At 42.2% G+C, this 19022-nt stretch overlaps 2 protein-coding genes across 2 annotated transcripts; one reads left to right on the plus strand and one right to left on the minus strand.

Annotated features, from left to right (window-relative positions):
- Positions 1 to 484: 484 nt before the first annotated feature.
- NSL1 (NSL1 component of MIS12 kinetochore complex) lies at positions 485 to 13029 on the minus strand. The gene is made up of 6 exons (XM_054397164.1): positions 12724 to 13029; positions 12418 to 12502; positions 9494 to 9624; positions 5950 to 6004; positions 2553 to 2620; positions 485 to 1943 (listed from the first exon to the last, which is right to left on the minus strand). The coding sequence occupies exons 1-6, from the start codon at positions 13027 to 13029 to the stop codon at positions 1668 to 1670; spliced, it is 921 nt and encodes a 306-aa protein (XP_054253139.1). The 3' UTR covers positions 485 to 1667.
- On the plus strand, positions 13028 to 18002 carry TATDN3 (TatD DNase domain containing 3). Its single transcript, XM_054397174.1, has 10 exons — positions 13028 to 13090; positions 13162 to 13194; positions 13286 to 13359; positions 13507 to 13591; positions 14225 to 14287; positions 15330 to 15439; positions 15836 to 15891; positions 16107 to 16219; positions 17396 to 17476; positions 17831 to 18002. Exons 1-10 carry the CDS (start codon positions 13028 to 13030, stop codon positions 17972 to 17974), a joined length of 822 nt encoding a protein of 273 aa, XP_054253149.1. The 3' UTR covers positions 17975 to 18002.
- Positions 18003 to 19022: the final 1020 nt, after the last annotated feature.

Below are 19022 nucleotides of genomic sequence, written 5' to 3' on the forward strand. Positions count from 1 at the left end.
TGCCTATAATCATTCACAGAAAATAGCAGGGAACCTTCCTGTTAAGGTAGGTAATGTTGAAACACCATGATGGTAGTAATACAAAATCTTGCTAGGCTCATTTTAATCTTGGAGCACTCAGAGTTAAGAGTATCTGTGGATTTTGGTGAAGACAGACATGGTGGGGATTTACAGCACAGAGCACATATGCTCCAAGTAGCTAGAACAGCAAGATGCTGTGTGAAAAACTGCCCCAGCCACATGTTCCACAGCTTCCAGCTCCTCTCACATCCTGTCTTCTAAGACATCTTGTAGCCCTGACACAATAGTTGTGAGTTCAAAGGCAGTAAAGGGAACTCTTTTGGTTACTCCAGCCAAAATTTAAACACGTGTATCTTCCAAAGTACACTCAGGTCACCATCTCTTCCAGGATTAGAACTGGCAACAGTATCTGCAGCTTTGATATTTTAAAATTTATTTAATTTACTTTGTATAAAACCCAGTATTTGCATATACAAGAGCAACAGGAAGTAAATATTTACATATGCTTAAATATATAGATTCTTAGTAGAGATGTTCACCTTTATAAAATAGTGCTAAAAATCTATCACACATTTTCTTGGAAGTTTTAAGTCTCTCACACATTATGTTGGACCAACAGGTCCAATTTCTTACCACGGGAATTTCATTAATAAACCTTCTAAAGCTCCATTTACTGTGTGAGAAATATACTACTTATTAGACACGAGTATTTACTGCAAGTACACGCAATCCTAAACCAAAAAAAGTTATGAATGGTTAAGGCACAATGCTCAACTTAGTCCTACTCTGCAATGGTGTAAGTGCTAATGTGTAAAAAAACCCCAAAAGTATGCTATCTCAACTTAATACCATTTACTGATGGCCTATTCTGATTTTTAAAATTTAGTCAAACACCACAAATGCGTATGTGACCCAGGTCAATATCCTGTAACGTGTAGAAATACTGTCCATGAACGCTTCAGACTGCAGAATTGGATTCTATCCAGTTTCTCAATATCAGATGGTAAAGTGTAGAGGGTCAAACGCTTGCTCAGAAGAGCATGTTGCAAAATAAATACATACGATTACTAAAAATCCAAGTTCAAACAAACATGACTATAAACAAACACAACTGACCTAACTTCAGGAAAGGTGGAAGAGCAGGGACTGACGTCACATCTGTGTGTGGATTTTCTAAACACTGTAACATATCCCCACCTGGTGTTCTCAATATGCTCCAATGTAACTTTCTTTTAAAACTGATTTATTAAAAAAATGGCCACCCTACTGAGTACTAGGAGAACCAGACATTCTCCAGTCTCTTCAGACATGTAAATAAGCACTTAGTGGTTTTACTAAAAAACTGCTCACACACATCACGGGTGTGCACTGAGAAGCATGAGGACTCAAGCTAAATGCTGTAATAAAAGACCATAAAATGAGTTAATTGGCAAATATACTTGCTGGGTATCAGATGCTACTGGTATGCATATTGCTTTCATACATCAGTACGACATAAAACCCACAAATATTTAGAAGGATCAATGACTAAATAATTAAAGAAGCTCCCATGTGTAGCACGGTATTAGAGAGGAGACACAGTTTTAAGAAGAAACACTGAGCACAGTGGAAGCGAGATTCCAATCGGAAAATGCTACATGAGAAATTCATGTCATGAGAGCAATCTTCCCCCCCAGTGGATAGCGTCTCCGTTGTGGTGAACTTGCTGTCTTTTTTGTTTTTAGCAATACATAACGATTTTTCCTGATAGCAGCATCTGTTGCTGTGACTTCTCCTGGTGATATATCATTTTGGACATTATTTTCCTGCTTTGCCTTGCAAACAGAAAAGACTTCTTGCCGCAGCCTGCAGAGTTCCAAGGTTGGTTGCCAAGTTAACACTTGGGAAAAACCTTCTGCTCTTTCTATTAGTGCTGGGAGAGACTGCAAAAACAAACCCAAGAATCCCAAGTTACATGAGAAAAGTAATAGCTGCAATGACTGAAATGTATTAATTGGATTCTGACAAGCACAAAAACTTCTGTGTCTGCAGAGATGAACCTTAGGATGGCATGTGAAGGTTGAGGACGTAGATTTACTAGCCTAACAGTGACTAGGGTTGGCAGGCCATGCAAAGAGTATGCCGAGTTTAAATGCTCCTTCATTACATCTCTGTGCTGGGTAAGTACCACAGGAACATCACAGTTCATGTCTCAGCTGGCACCAAGGTAATAAATGCCATGTGTTATATGAAGTTGTACATGTCTTCAAGAGATGTTGCGTTTTTTGGAAGTTGCAGGTTCTAAAAATCTGTTAAAAATACTTCCTGTAGACACAGGGCTAAATCTTCCTCGGTGCTGTGTTGGGGGTGGGGGCAATGCTTTACACACAAAACTTCAACAGTCCAAACCTAAAGATGCACTTCCCTCAAAACAACACACACAGACTTTTCTGAATAAATGACCCAGAGGAGCTAGAACTCCTGTTTTGTGACTTGTTATCATATCAAGAAAATAAAAATTACTTCCTTCTTGGAGAACACAGGGACCTCACCTTCATTGCTCCACCGATCTCTTTGAATACCATTTCTGCCATCTGCTTCAAATCTGCGATGTAAGCATCTACAGGATAAAGCCCAGATAAATTTCTGAAACATAATTCACTCCTCTCAATACTTGCTATTTTCTTCTTAGAAAACAGACAGAAAAGCAGTAGAGCCCTCCTATAAAACTTAAACCTTCAACACTTGCATTATAGCATTGGGGCTGACAGCTTTTGTATTTTATCTTACTATTTTATTCTTTATCACTCAAAAAGTAGCAGTGCCTAGCAGTTTCAACTATAGCAAGCCATGAAGTTCTTCACTAGAAAACCTACAGCTTATAGAAAACATGAAGCAGAAAGACTGTATTTGACATACAGAGAATTCTAAAGGGAAAAAAATGTAATTAAAATCTTACAGCTCCAACAATTCAACTTTTACACTAAAGGTCACATTTTTTTGCTGGCTTAATTTACTAAGCATTAACACCAAGAATAAAAGAAACCTAGTGTAAGCAACCTGAACTTCATTCATTCTGCTGGGTTCATGAGAAAGAAAAAGACGCTTTCAGTAACACTGATGCAGCCAACAGGTGCAGGATACTAGGGAAAATGGCATATTTTTGATTGCAGTAGGATTATAAGATCACTAACACAATACATGGCTTTGGTGATTAATTTACAAGCAATATGCTTTATTCAGCAGTTAAAACTTTTTAAGTTACGGTAAAACTGTTTTGCATGTTCTCTGCCATTAATACGTCTGCAATACTATGTCATTAACAAAATCTTAAAAATCAGCAGATAAGCAAGCAAGCTCCTGAGAACCAAAGTCTCACCTCCTCTCCTATTATTTTTCTGCAGGGTTTCACCATTGCCTGCAGTAGGATACAATGTCAGATGGTGCACACACCCCTACATTTCTGTCAGGGTTTAACACAGCATTCTGATTTGCAGTCAATCTCATTAGTGCTACTGAAGATAATTTGAGTCAATCGCTGTCTTCTAGTGCAGGCTGATAGTGATCCCTTGCTGAAAGCTAGCAAGCAGCAGTACACAGGGTTTTGTTACACTGTCTGTCCTCAGGCCCAATGTGACAATCAGGCATGGTTTGGGAACACAAAATTCATGTGTAAACGTGGATGTGGAAAAGCACCATCTTTCAGAATTTTGAAGGGAAACAAGTCCAACAGCAGCCACTTTAAACACCCCACAGATGCCTATGTATGGACATTCTCTAAAAGAAGTATATGTCTATAATGAAGCAGAGCACTGAGAAAAGTAAAACCAATTACTTGGATTTTTCCAGTTAAACAGAAAGACTGACACACAGTTAAATGAAATTTGCTTGCAGTTCAGCTTGACGTGGACAGCATTACATTCTTCAGTGTTAAAGGCTTTCCAAAACATAGGGAAATGAAAAAAGGAAATGAAAGGTATTGAGTAATCTAAACATTTTTTTGTTTCTGGCCACTGTACTTGCTAAACTGAGATACATAAACTTCCCAAAGACTACATAATACTACAATTCAGCACAAATTCTGGGCTATAGTAGCTAAGACTTTGCTACTACCAAACCTAAAAAAAACAGTAACAAAGCGTCAACTGTTACTAACTTACAAGCAGTAGTTAATTCACATGAGACTAAAGATCTGGACACTGAAAACTGAAAGAAACCCAGACATGAAGCAATGCTCTTTACTGCCCGTTAGCTGCTTTACTGCACAGGCTGGCATTTCTGGAAGCAATGGCTCCTGTTTACAAAGAGGAAATGATGCCCAGAGTAAAGGCATGTCAGCAGGATAAGAACTGGAAGGTAAAGTTCAAGTTCTCAAACTTTAACACCAATGCTTCATAGAATGGCTTAGGTTGGAAGGCACCTTAGATATCACCTACTCCAACCTCCCTGCCATGGGCAGGGATGCCTCTCAACTAGACTTGACTGCTCAAAGCCTCATCCAACCTGGCCTTGAACACCCCCAGGGAGGAGGCATCCACAACCTCCCTGCGCAACCTATTCGAGAGTCTCACCATCCTTGTACTGAAGAACCTCTTCCTAAGATCCAGTCTAACCCTGCTCTCCCGCAGCTTAAAACCATTCCCCCTTGTCCTATTGCCAGACACCCGTATGAAAAGTCCCTCTCCAGCCTCCTTTAGGATCCTTTCAGGTGTTGAAAGACAGCTGTAAGGTCCCCCTGGAGTCTTCTCTAGGCTAAACAACCCCAGCTCCTTCAGCCTATCCTTACAGTAGAGGTGTTCCAGCCCTTGCATCATGTTCGTGGCCCTTTGGACTTGCTCCAAGAGCTCTTCTTATGATGGGGACACCAGAACTGGACACAGTATTCAAAGTGGAGTCACACAAGAGCAGAGTAAAGGGGAAGAATCACCTCTCTTGCCCTACTGGCCACACTCCTCTTGATACAGCCTAGTATCTGATTTGCCTTCTGGACTGCAAGAATGCACTGCCAGCTCATGGTAAGCCTCTCATCAATCAATACACCCAAGTCTCTTTCTTCACAGCTACTCTGAAGCCACTCTGTACCCAGTTAGTATTTGTGCCTGGGATTGGCCTGACACAGATGCAGGACCTTGCACTTTGACTTGTTGAACCTCATGCTTATTGCACCACCTTTACATCATGTACAGTAATCCATGGTGAGGGTTCTGTGACCATGTCTTTCAACTCAGAACAGCACTGGTAAATTCTGTCGTTTTCAGTCATTCTGCCATTAAGAAAAGGGAAGGTAAAACTTCGAATTTTTTAAAGTCAGCCTCAAAACAGCACATCTAATCACCTACTGCACCCTATTCTGAGGAGGTTGCATAAGAAATCTTTCAAAAGCATGTAGCAAATTTATGAGGTTATTAGCAGTTTTGTTCCTTATCAATCCTTACAAATGACAGGATAAATGCTAAGATAAAATGTGGTGCCTGCTTAGCAAATTAGGAGAGCCAGTGCTGCCATCAGTGAGTACTACACAACTGCTTTCAATTCCCTGAAGAAACTGACTGGTAGGAAGAGAGATTGAAGCATTTCTAGTATTCATGTAAAAGGAAGACAAGTGTGGTCTAGTTCCCCATCCAGCTCTACCAATGGTAAAGGAAAGAAGAAAACCTCCAAACCTCCTGAGGGTAGTAGGTCTGTGACAATTTCTACCTGACACCCACACAGCAGCCAGCTTTTACTTCTAAGTACAATGCCTAACAGAAGCCAGGACTTGGAAAAGAAATGGGTACAGCAACTCATGCAGGCATACATTCAGTTATTACAAACTTCTAGCTATTTAAATTATTTAAACAATGAGTAATTTAAAACAAATTTAAATAAAACTTCTTAAACATGTACAGGTAGCCAGAAAGGTAAACAAGTGTTTCCTCAGTACAGCTGCCCTCCCCATGAAATCTTTACCTTGAGAAAGCTGTGATCTTATCTCTTCTGGTGCTACAAAAGGCTGGTAGAGCTTCTGCATATTCAAAGAAAAGGAGAAAAATTATTCTTGGTTTAATAGACATTTAATACACACATTGCAGTCAGAACAATGGAAAAGGGCATTAACAAGGAAATGGTGGTGGAGTTATGTAAAAAAACTGTAGCAGATACTCAGTTACTGGAAACAGCATTCTCATGAACACAGTTAAGCTCATTGCAACCATGTGTCCAAAATCTGGTTTAGTTTACAGAATTCTCATTATTAAAACATGAGAATGAAACTGAAATCCAAACATTCTGGAAGAAGCATTGCCACCTACTGCACAACTGAGGAAAAAGATGCTTTGACTTCTAAGGAGCCATTCACTAAACCAGCATCCTTTCACAGAGCAGCAAACTTGAACAAAGGGTACAGTAAAACAAAAAGGAAACTATTTAAATGACTACATTCTAGCCCTGCATTTATGCATGAATAAGAACACCCTCCTTTACAGACCAGGCTCTCTGGGTCTTTGGTCTTATTGTGAGTCTTGTGACTTGACATCAGTTAACTGTGACAGGAAGTTTACTAATGAATACAACTAATGGTTATATTAAAGGTGGAATTGAAAGTGACCACCAGGGAAGAAGGAAACAAGATAAAGACATGGGAACATGAGTTACAACATCAGTAAGTCAGTACTCTTCTCTGCTTCAGGAGCTGTCCCTCAACCTTCTTCAACCAAAAACAAGTAAGGAGAAAGTTAGTTATTCCTCCTTGTGGTTTTACCAGAGCAAATTTTTCACAGTTCACACATCATCTTAGCAAGATTACAGCAACAACTCCAAGCAGAAGAACAAACATTGCTTGCATTCTCCTCAAACAATGTATTGACTGCAAGCCTACAAGATCATTTCTTGCTTTGGCAATTACAGGGAGATGACAATACTTCTCTCTAGATGAATTGCAGTTAATTACTGCATCTTCATAGCTCCTCTTTATGTCCTAAAAAACACAGATCACAGGATTTGCTAGGGTCAAAAAAGAACATAAAAATTTCTCAACCAGAAGCAGAGAAACCACTAGTACCTTCACAGAATTAGCTGAGAAGAAAAAGGCACTTCATTTACAGAGATAAATTAAAAACTTCCTATAGTCTGCAGATGCTTTAAAATAAAACAATCATCTTGTGGAGGTGTAAAATCTGAAGAAATTAGCAACAGAAAAAAGGTAGTGTGAGAGGTATTCTAAATAAAATCTGAAGAAATTAGCAACAGAAAAAAGGTAGTGTGAGAGGTATTCTAAATAACTAATACGCTTTGGGACTCAGGTAGAACCTATGTTTTCCTTTTGCAGAAATATTGAAAGGTCTTGCTAAATCTTGGCGTTATGCAGTAGCATATTTTACTGTAGTTGATTTTGTGTGCTTGTTTTGCACACTTGATATATTGACAAAACAGACAAGAGGCAATATACATTAGGAAAATATCTCAGATTCAAGACACATACATATCCATGCCCTTGCGCTTACTGTAAGTAAGCCTGCTAACCTAAACAGTTACTGTCTTGTCAATTTTAGTGCCCAGAAATGCAATTTAGGCTCTTCAACAACTTTCAAAACTGATCAAGGAAGGGAGGAAGGAAGGAAAGGAAGGAAGGAAAGGAAGGAAAGGAAGGAAGGGAAGGAAGGAAGGAAGGGAAGGAAGGGAAGGGAGGGAAGGCAGGGAAGGGAGGGAAGGGAGGAAGGGAGGAAGGGAGGAAGGGAGGAAGGGAGGAAGGGAGGAAGGGAGGAAGGGAGGAAGGGAGGAAGGGAGGAAGGGAGGAAGGGAGGAAGGGAGGAAGGGAGGACGGAAGGAAGGAAGGAAGGAAGGAAGGAAGGAAGGAAGGAAGGAAGGAAGGAAGGAAGGAAGGAAGGAAGGAAGGGAGGAAGGAAGGAAGGGAGGAAGGAAGGAAGGGAGGAAGGAAGGAAGGGAGGAAGGAAGGAAGGAAGGAAGGAAGGGAGGAAGGAAGGAAGGGAGGAAGGAAGGAAGGGAGGAAGGAAGGGAGGGAGGAAGGAAGGGAGGAAGGAAGGGAGGGAGGAAGGAAGGGAGGGAGGAAGGAAGGGAGGGAGGAAGGAAGGGAGGGAGGAAGGAAGGGAGGGAGGAAGGTAGGGAGGGAGGAAGGTAGGGAGGGAGGAAGGTAGGGAGGAAGGAAGGGAGGAAGGAAGGGAGGAAGGAAGGGAGGAAGGAAGGGAGGAAGGAAGGGAGGAAGGAAGGGAGGAAGGAAGGGAGGAAGGAAGGGAGGAAGGAAGGGAGGAAGGAAGGGAGGAAGGAAGGGAGGAAGGAAGGGAGGAAGGAAGGGAGGAAGGAAGGGAGGAAGGAAGGGAGGAAGGAAGGGAGGAAGGAAGGGAGGAAGGAAGGGAGGAAGGAAGGGAGGAAGGAAGGGAGGAAGGAAGGGAGGAAGGAAGGGAGGAAGGAAGGGAGGAAGGAAGGGAGGAAGGAAGGGAGGAAGGAAGGGAGGAAGGAAGGGAGGAAGGAAGGGAGGAAGGAAGGGAGGAAGGAAGGGAGGAAGGAAGGGAGGAAGGAAGGGAGGAAGGAAGGGAGGAAGGAAGGGAGGAAGGAAGAAAGAAAGAAAATTACTGTCATCTTTAATACAGAATCAAAGAAGAACTGAGGCTGGAAAGGGACTCTTAAATATGGTCTAGTCCAACCCTCTACTGATAGCAGGGCCAGCTAGAGCAGATTGATCAGGGCCTCATCCAGTCAGGTTTTGTTTATCTCTAAGGATGGAGACTCCAGAGTCTTGCTGGACAGCTTGTGCCAGCATTTTACTATCTTCACTGTTCTTCTTTTATTTTTAAATGGTTACATGAAATTTTCTGAATTTTCATTTGTGCCTAATCGCTTTTTCTCTCCCTCTCCCCCTTTTTTTTCATAGACTCATAATTGATCAGCAGGTAAGCAAAAAGATAGGCCTAATATAATTGAGGGAAAGAAATTTAGCAACCAAGGACATGATTGGGTTGCTTAATGACAGAAATTAGTTTACACTTGGTGTCAAAACCCAGAAATTACTGCACCTATTCATTAATCTACCTTTTTTTAACCCCCCTTAATTTACTGGAAGTACTTACTCAATGTAATCATTAGCCCAACCAAAGTGCTCAGAAAACACAGACATCTTTTTGAAAGTCACATACTGCATGTGGTAATATCTGTATGTACCATAACAATTAGCCTTCAGCTAATGATTTCAGAACCCCAGGTTTGAGAAGGTAAGTAGGTGTAAAGCAGCTTGTAAATCACAAGTTGTGTTGAAGCAATCTGCTTAAGTAACTTGATGAACTGTGCCACAGGCCCATGTCACACAGTCACATCACATGGCAGTAACCTTCATTTTACTGAAGAACAAATTAATACAAAGAAACAATTTCATTACATGACAAAGAATCAAAAGCAACCGTGGGAAGGAACTTAGTAGTCAGCATTTGCTGAATTATTTCTTCAGCGTGTGGCGAGCAGCTACTATGTGTGAAGGTTTTTCTGAAAATCTTAGATTACTCACCAACATCTCTTGCTCTGCTTTGTATGTCTGGACAGCATGCTTCAGTATCTTTTTAGGCCACTGCTTACGTTTTTTTGTTGTCTCCACTATTAGTTCCTCAATTTGATCATCAAGGGTTTTCATGTCGGAACCTGAAAATTACAAACATATGAAGATATTATAGGAATTCTTCTACGTTAAAAAGAAAGGAAAATGAGACAAAGTTAGAAGGAAAAGGACAGTTTTAGATCTAAAATAAGAAATCACGTGTGATTATCAATGAAGATAAGAGATCTGTCTTGGATCTCCTTGGAAGGTGATACAGCAATTGGAGCACAACTTGATGTTGACCAGGTGCTTTTGAGATAAAGGAGCCAGTGAGAATGGGGGAGGTGGGGTCCACTCCAAACCCAACAATGTGTTTTTCTCTATGCACTCTGAATCTACAAAGAAAATATCACAAAGAAGTGGTTATCCTTTAAGATAATTTCTTTTTAAACTAAAGAAAATGCAAAATGAAGCAAGAAAAAAGTTTTATCTATGTAATTTACGCAAATATTAAACAAGCGTCAACTGTCTGAATAGCAATTTGAAGACTGATTTTGTATCATACAAAGCACAGACAGGCACTTTAATTTCAAAATCCATCTGTACGTTTTTGACAACATACAATGCTACTTAATGAAACCCAGATCCCTGAAATACTACATCCTGAGGACACCTGTAATTACCTAGTCACATGAAGTTCACAAAAAAAACAAAGCATGACTGCTTTCAACATCTGAGACCTGAGATAGCATCTTGGTAGGAGCTAACTTTCATCACTTGCTGCTTCATGACTAAAATGTTTAGGCTACTACTACCTTAATACAGGCACTCAGTTCTACAAGACTGCAATTAAGCTTCACAATTAAAATACAATCTTATGCTTTTAAAAAGATAGTTTCATAATTTGGTCAATGCCTGCACAGTCCTGACATCACAGCCATCATTACAAATTATAAAAATTAAGAGTTAAGGAAGAAAACAGCATTAACCACTCAATCTTATACCTTAAACGTGACTGAAGGGTAGTGCATATTTCTATATTCTTATATCTGTACACTCCTATAATGTTTCTCCCCTTGAGGAGATTAGAATGCTGACAACAACAGTCTTGCTGGGCTTTTTTTATTATTATTTAATTTTGAAAACTCCTTAGCATTTAAATTCACCATCCCCATTAATGTCCTGAGCACAACTTGCAAGCCATGCAACGCCTTTAATCTAGTTGGTAAAGAATGGATCTTGAACACCCTTCTCTTGGTCAATCTGTGCAGAATCAGGTGATTATAAACCTCAGAAAGGCAAAATCAAGGCTTTAAGGATTTGTGGGTTTGTTTTGTTTGTTTGTTTTATGATCACCATGAAATCATTTAAATATAGAGAGCAAAGACTTGAGTCACTGGTCATCATAAACACTAAAGGCACAAAACGCCAGACACTTGGTGATTCACACCGAATCAGAGTAAATTTATGTCAGATTTAAAAAGCACAATACAGTCCTCACACCTACTTTATACCAGCTGTAGGAAGATGACAGTATCTCAGCTGGCTTAAAGTCAAACAAAGGCTAACACTGAAAATAACATCAAACCGGACAAAGTTTTCCTGTTAAGAAAATCCTCTTATGAATTCTTGAAGAAACTGGAATTAGTTAAGTGACACAGTGTTTCTCCAGTCTGTTTATGTTCCCCTGAATGAGCCTGCCTTTGAGCATATTCTCTGCATCCCACCCTGGCTGATGTCAGCTGCAAATTGGGTGAAGGCACCTTCCACCTCCTCTACCAGGCCACATATAAAGACATTAAATAGACTGTGTCCCAGAAGACACCTGAGGAACTCTGCTTGTAATCAGCCCTGAAGTAAAAGTATAAATCATGAAACACTAATCTCTGAGCTCAATGTTCCAGCCAAGATTCTCACCCACCTAGACCACAACATTCTATCTTGGATGCTCTGGGAGACTGTGTGATTGAGTACTGGAGCAACTCCAATGGAAGAACATCAACAGGTCAGGTATCCAGGGCACATGACGTATAAGAAGGAGTTGATGGAGACGGGTTTGTTCAGCCTGGTGTAGAGAAGCTAGAGGGTAATTTAACTGCTACCCTCAGCTACCTACAGTGTGGTTCTAAAGAGGTGGTTCTTCTCAGAGGTGTACAGCAGCTGTACAGGTATGTTACAGCAAAGGAAACTCCAATAAGCCACAGGAAAGAAAATTTTCATCACTAGGCCAGTCAAACACTGAAACTGACTGCCTAGAGAAGATGAGAAGCATCTGGACTTGGATCCCATTGCTGTGTTCTAGCCTTAAAAATAGATCACCTTTATTCTGCTAGGTAAAGCTGATGAAATAGAACACACTCTTTCCTAGCTTCCCAAATAAAGAAATCTTGCTTTGAAATACTGACTTTCTAAGAGCTTGCTATAGTAAGGCAGCTGCCATTAAACTTGGTTAAAGCTTTATTTTTCCACGTTGATATCAGGTATTTTACGAGCTATTTTTCTCTAGCAATCAAGAGCAGATTTAAGTTAGGTAGTCACCATACTATTGACAGCTGGAACTTGTGCCTCGAGATTTACAAGAATCTCAACAGAAGTGTCAAACGTGCAACAGTCCTTCAGATAAAGCACTTTTCCCCTCCCCTTTTCTCTTGATCACAGGTCTCTACACATCTTGCTTCCTTTTGTTTATGAATACTGCCCTGAGAGAATCGTGCTCCTGCAGTGCAGAATTTCAGATCTTTACATGGGCACGTCTGAGCCAGAGTTTGACTTTACCTGCACCCTGAGCATCCTTACTGTCACGGAATGCGAGGGGGAAAACTGCTCAATGAAAAATACCACATGCAGAAGCCAAACCAAAACCATCTAGCTCGAAATCAACGAAAACCAATGCATACCGCTGTACAGATCGGAATCACCCGAAGTCTCCTCCCAGGGCTGCCCATTAATGGTAATGTTCTCCCGCATCGCTGTTTCGAAGTTCTGCAAGAGACGGGAGACCCTGAGAAGCAATCCTTCGGGCACAGCTACGCATCATCCGCAGCTAGAAAGGCCCCTTCTGCCTGGGTGGGCCACCTCCGGCTACAGCTACATAAACCCGCCAAACTGGGGCGCCCCAGCTCCCTGTCGGGTGCCGGGCAGGATCAGACCCAAGCGCTCAGAGAGGAGACCCAGAATCGCCCAGCCTTCCCCCTCAGCCTCACCCAGAGCGCGTCTCCCGCGGCGGCGGACTCGCCCGGCTGCCCCTGCGCCAGGGCACGCATAAAGGGCGTACAGAGCGCCATCACCTCGCCCAGGCCGCGCCGCGAGCAGCACCGCACCCGCGCGTCCTGCGGGACTGCGGCGGCCGGGCTGAGCGGCGGCCCAGCGCCCTTTTCCCCCGGCGACGGCAACAATAACGGCGGGGCTGGACCAGCCGCCATTTCCCGCCTCGGACGCAGGGAAAATGCCGGCCCGGAAGCAGAAGCGGTGGCGGCTCCGCCTCTTCCCCTCAGCGGGGTGCGCGGCATGGCGGCGGTGAGGGGGGCGGTGGACTGTCACTGCCACCTCGCAGCGCCCTGCTTCCGAACGGTGAGGCGCGGAGCGGGCTCGCGGCCAAGGTGGTGCGGCCTCGGCGCTAAGTTGGTGCGTCTCTCTTGCAGGACGTGGCGACTGTAGTGAGGGCGGCGGAGCAGGTGAGGCTGCTGGCGGGACCCTCCTGCCGCTTCTCCCCGACCCCTCCGCCCGCCCCGGCCTCAGTGGGGTGGGGGTTTCTCTCTGCCACAGGCGGCGGTGTCGGCGCTGCTGGTGGTGTCGGAGCAGGCGGGGGAGTTCCAGAGCGTCGTGGCGCTGTCGGAGAGGTGTGAAGCCGGCGGGAGCGACCGGTGGCGCGGGAGCTGATGGGGGGCACGGCGCCCTATTCCTTGATCAGGCTAACTATTTATTTTTTACTTACATTTGGGGTGTTTGGTGGTCTCTCACGGTACTGATACCTGTACCTCGTCTAGGTTCCCAGGGTTTGTTTTGCCGTGCCTGGGAGTTCACCCGGTTCAAGAGGTTTTGCCAGGGGAGCAGCGCAGTGTTACTTTGAAGGTAAAACACAAATTAAATTAGTGCAGCTGTAAAGGAACTGTTCAGGGAAGACGGCACAATGTTCCGGTCTGCTTAATTTAACTAAAGATCTGCCCAGGGATTTCTTTTTTCTGCATGTCTGTAACAGGAGACCTAGCAGACCCCGTAGATCAAATCCCAGGATCTCTTAGTACGTCCACGTGTAAACCTAAAGCAGAATTGTTCACTGGAGTCATCTGGCCGTATTGCTGCAGTGAAACGATTTTAATATCCCGAGTGAGTGCTTTGTTTACAGCGAAGGGCACGCATGTGTCTTTGCAGATGTCCCTTTGTTAGCTTGGGAAGTGCCCGCAGCCTGATAAAGCTGGAAGGCTGTCTGCAGTCGTTTAACGTTACCAGACTTTTTATGGGCCTTCTTTTAATTATCTCTTCTGCTCCTGTTGAAAGGTAGCTTGAAATGAAGGGTCAGGAACTAAAGAGGGGAAATCCTGCAGGTTTCTCTAATCTGACTGCACAGCTTGCAGTGATAGAAAGTTTTCAAGGTACGAAATTTAAGTACAATGAAGGAAAATCCAATTTAATCATAATGGTGATTCCCTACTCCTTGCATCATGTAAGGGCAGTAAAGATTGCATCTTTAATTTGTTCTTGCAGGATCTGGATGCTGCATTGCCACTTATAGAGCTTTACAAAGACAAATTGGTGGGGATTGGAGAAGTAAGTAGAGTTCCATAAGTTATTTAAATGTCTGTGACTTCAGCAGCTTCTGTCACCAGAGTTACAAAGACTTACTGAATACTTGTGTTTGCATGTGTAATAAGTATTGCTGTCAGTCTGAACAAGTGCTAGGTCTGATTTATGATTCTCTTAATCTGCTTTCCTTCATAGATTTGTCTGAGTCTCGTTCTTCCTTCATTCGCATTATTAGGAAATAGATGGCATTTATGCTGGTGGATTTAGTAGGAAGTTACATAATTATGCTATGTCCTCTTATGTAATGCAGCAGACTGAACAGACCAAAGCCCAGGGTCTCAGCACATGCATTTTTGACATGTTGCCTTTTGACCTATTTTCTGGCACAGTGGAGTGTTGAGTCATGTTGTTATCCTCATTCCAAGCCTTCCTACCTGTTCCTTGCAAAGTTAGGCTAAGCTATGATTTCAGTACACTCACTAACTTGTACAGTTCTTTTTTCTGCCTGTATCCATGTGTTGTCTCCTGTCTTACATTTGTTTATAAGCTAATCGAGGCTTGAAAGCCTTAGGGTAAAATCTGCCTTAGGGTAAAATTTGTATGTGTTGTACCAGAGGGACTTAAAACTGGTTCTATGGTGGCTCCAGAAAGAGCTGCTGTGGGCAAAGTTTTGTAGCTAAACTTGCCATGTTGTAATTGTACTGTATATCAAGGATTTTGGTTGACACAACTGTGAGTGGTACTGCTCTGACAAACTTTAAATTTTGCCTGAATGTTTAAATTTGAAAACTACGATTAATGGATAATCTTTTGATTGAGATAGGGCTAAAGCTACAGGTTCAGGTCAGAAATTTTAGTTGTACTAAAGATCCAGATTTGAGGTTTAGCCCAGAAGACAAGTTACAGATTAAAATGTTAAGCAAGTTGGTTAGTAACTGGGGTATAGTGTATATATATTTTGAAATACCTGGCAGTTTTGAAGTATTTTTGACCTTTCTCTATGGTATTGTGGTTTAGTCAAGCATGAAGTCTGTAAGATCTTCTCGCTTCTCTTTTTGTGCTGTAGGTTGGACTAGATTTCACTCCCAGATTTGCCAGCACAGATGAAGAGAAGGAAGGACAAAGACAGGTTTTGATCAAGCAGATTGAACTAGCAAGAAGGCTGGATTTACCTTTGTAGGTTTTGTTTGTACTAGTAGGAGAATTTGCCACATCTCAGTAACGTGTGAAATATTTGCCAGGATTTATAGTTACTAAGACCCCACAGAACTTTTCTTACATGCCATTAGTATCTTGTGAGTCTCCAGTTTGAGACTTAATTACAGATTTTTCCATATGTTTGCATTTTAATACAGTGGTCTTCTATGTCCTGTCCTTGCTATGTTGTTGCTGTATCTTTACTGTAGCTAAAATGATCCATATATATGTCATTAGATTTTTGCTTGATAAAAGGTGTAGTGCAGATTAATTATTATCTTCTCAAGTTGCTGTTAGTTCCTTTCTGTTTGGAAAAAAAAAAAAAGTATTTTACAGAATTTCCTAATGCTGGGCTTTTTTTTTTTTCCTGTGCAGAAATGTTCATTCCCGCTCAGCAGGACGACCAACCATTAATCTCTTAAAGGAGCAAGGTATATTTTTAATGCACTTTCTATGTCATGGCTTTTGTCAAGAGAGTTCTTTCAGTTATGCCATGTCTTGACATAAGTTTGTATACATGAAACTTGGGAGGAGTAGTGCAGAGATTCTTTATTTGTTCTTTGTGGGACCAAGGTCCCAATGGAAGCTAACATTGCAGACCTACTATAAACACTGGTAGTGATTGGATTTGCTTCTTTTCTTTGAGGTGCTACAAGGGTGTTGCTCCATGCATTTGATGGGAAGCCATCTGTAGCAATGGAGGGGGTGAAAGCTGGATATTTCTTCTCCATTCCTCCTTCCATTATAAGGAGTGAACAGGTATTACATGAATGGCTTTCCTTCTTCTTGGTGCTTGGGGATTGCAGGCAGCTTGGGGACTTGTTGACAGCTTATGATGGCAAACTTGACTATTTTCACAGTGCAGCTCTAGAACAGGCTCATTAAGTCTGTAGAGTTTGAAGTGGGACTAGTAGTACTTGTGTACGGTTGCTGTCACCTGATACTTCGCAATAGACGTTTCAGTTGCTTCTAGGATTGCACATTTTCACTTTGGCTGAATTTTTGTCTGGGGCTTTGCCTTAGCTAGACTTCCAGGTGGAAATATAGGCTAAAACAGTTCACCTGTTCCTGAGAAACACGGGTTAAGAAAATAGGCATTTTTTTTCTCATTTCTGGTGAACTCTTCTTTGCAAGTTTCTGTCACAGTACTGTTTTAGAGTAGTGACGTGACATGGAAAAAGACTAGTTTCTATATCAGTGCTTTGGCACTTTCTGTTCAAAAAGAAGTCTCTTCATGATTATCTGAGTTACAGACCTTTGAAAATGTGTGATTATCACAGGGTGCACCCAGCAATGAAGCAGCTAAATTGTTTAAAGATGTTATTGGTCAGTTTCAGCCTTTGATTTGGGAAGACTGCTCTTTTAATTTCTGGGTTGCTGCAAGCTATGCTAACTTCTTTTTTTTTTTTTTTTTTTTTGTCGGAGTCTATTTCCATCTTGCACCATCAATACTTTCTGTGATAAGCCCAGGAAATACAAGAAAGAGAAAAAAAAAAAGCATGATTCAGGTGGAGGGGGGAGTCAGGGTATTTGGAACTTGGAGAAAGGAAAGCAAAGTGGACTTGAGGGGTGAAAAAAACAGATATTGGAAAAATGTACACAAATATTTTATATATATATATATATACACACAGGAAAATAGTTAAAATTGCATTGGCAGCTCTAAAGATAGGGTATTTTGTACAATATAACAACGGATTCAGTGTTTATATAATAGTGTGTTTAGATATTTAGAAAACAGGATCACCCTAATTTGAAGGGACTTCTCAAGCAACTCATGGTATTCTTGCTTCCATTCTGAAATTGTTGATAAAATGCAGGGCATCGAAGTCTTTTGATGTTGCTCTTAATTGCAGATGATATCCTCCCTTCATCCATTTTTTCCCACACGTCTAAGTGCATAAAGCATTTAATAGCTGCCTTATTTTCTTCAAGAAACAGAAGCTTGTGAAACTGTTACCTCTGGAAAGTATGTGCTTGGAAACTGACTCTCCTGCTCTGGGGCCTGAAAAACAGGTATGTGATGAGAGGAAGGACTTCTCTGTATGTACATCCAAAACCACAGCTCATGCAGGTCACTTTTTGGCACTGGAGAGTTAAGTAGTGTGAGCATGGGTACAAGGGATGAAAAAAGGTGGCAAATGAAAAATTTTAGATGAACAAGTTAGTGTCCCTGAGGCTGGGAAAGGAGAGTAATTTCCAGGAATGGGCAAAAGAGGAAAATAATCCAAAAAGAATGGAAACGTAATTTCTGTGGCATTCATGCCACAGAGTGACTGAACTTGTGTCAGGAGGCACTGACTCTGAAACACCTGTTACCTGTAGGCATCTGTAATTTGGTCTGGCTTATTTTTGTTAATTTGTTTTCAGGTGAGAAATGAACCAAAAAATATTTACATTGCTGCGGAATGTATTGCCAAAATTAAAGGAATTCCAATTGAAGAAGTTATAGAAACAACTACACAGAATGCACTAAAAGTGTTCCCCAAACTTCGGAACTTTCTTCGGATATAGATTCAGAAACTGAAATACATGACGCTATGAAAACTTATTTATGGTGTAATTAATAAAATCAATGTGAATCTTGTCTTAAAGTGTTTTGCTGTTCAAGAAGTGAGCAGAGTGCTGTTGTGATTAGGAGTATGGTTATTAATTTTTGAATTATGAAAATTATTAATAACCGATTAATCACTTATATATTGATTCTAATGCACGGTTGTGAGAGCATATTCCATAACTGGTTTAGTATATTCAATTTGACCTAGTTAGAATATTTACAGAATTTATTTCTAATTCAGGGAATGAAGGGTGCAGTTCTGCCACTTGTCCACCAGATGGCGACTTGACAAGACGCTTGGCGGCTGCAACTATGTACAGAGACATTTCCAATGTTCTCAAGAGGCAAGTCAATCTGGAATATCACGCAGCTAGGCGCAGGTGCTTTGAACTGACTGTGACTGAGTGTTGCACACGTGAAGAGATACACTGTGTCTTTGTAGCGAAGCAAGTTGCTGCGTTACATTGGCTGCTCGCTGTCTGTCTGCCCGGGGCTGGTCCATCCCTGTGGTGACTTTCTTTCTCCTCCCGCCTCTGTGGGTGGGGCAAGGCTTTTTTTCTCCTCCTGTGGCCGCAGGAGGGGTGACTTTCTGCCGATCGGCGGCTTCCCTTGGCAGGGGTGGTGCCACGGCGCAACTGTGGCAACCAGGGGCTGGCAGGATCAGTGTGGCTCTCTGAACAGAGTCAGCCCGGCAGGGCCGGCCCGGGGAAGTGGTCTTGCGCGGTGGGGCCTGGTCCTCCAGGGTTGGCCCTCACGGTCAGGGTGACAGTTCCCGGTGGGCGGGGTCGGCCATCTCCAATCCTGGAGACAGGCTTCAGGGAAGGGGCGTGGTTATGCGGCGATTCCCCCTTGCTTGGCTTGACGTGAGCTGACTATGGCAATCTCGGTGACTGCTTCCCATTTAAGGTGACAATGCAGTCCTTGGCTTGATCTCAAAGGAGTGGATGTCTCTCTCCCTCAGGAAATCCCAGGTTACTTTACCCTGAGGGCACAGGGCTGCAGAGT

Source organism: Indicator indicator, chromosome 2, assembly GCF_027791375.1.
Source record: "Indicator indicator isolate 239-I01 chromosome 2, UM_Iind_1.1, whole genome shotgun sequence".
Taxonomy (NCBI): Eukaryota; Metazoa; Chordata; class Aves; order Piciformes; family Indicatoridae; genus Indicator; species Indicator indicator.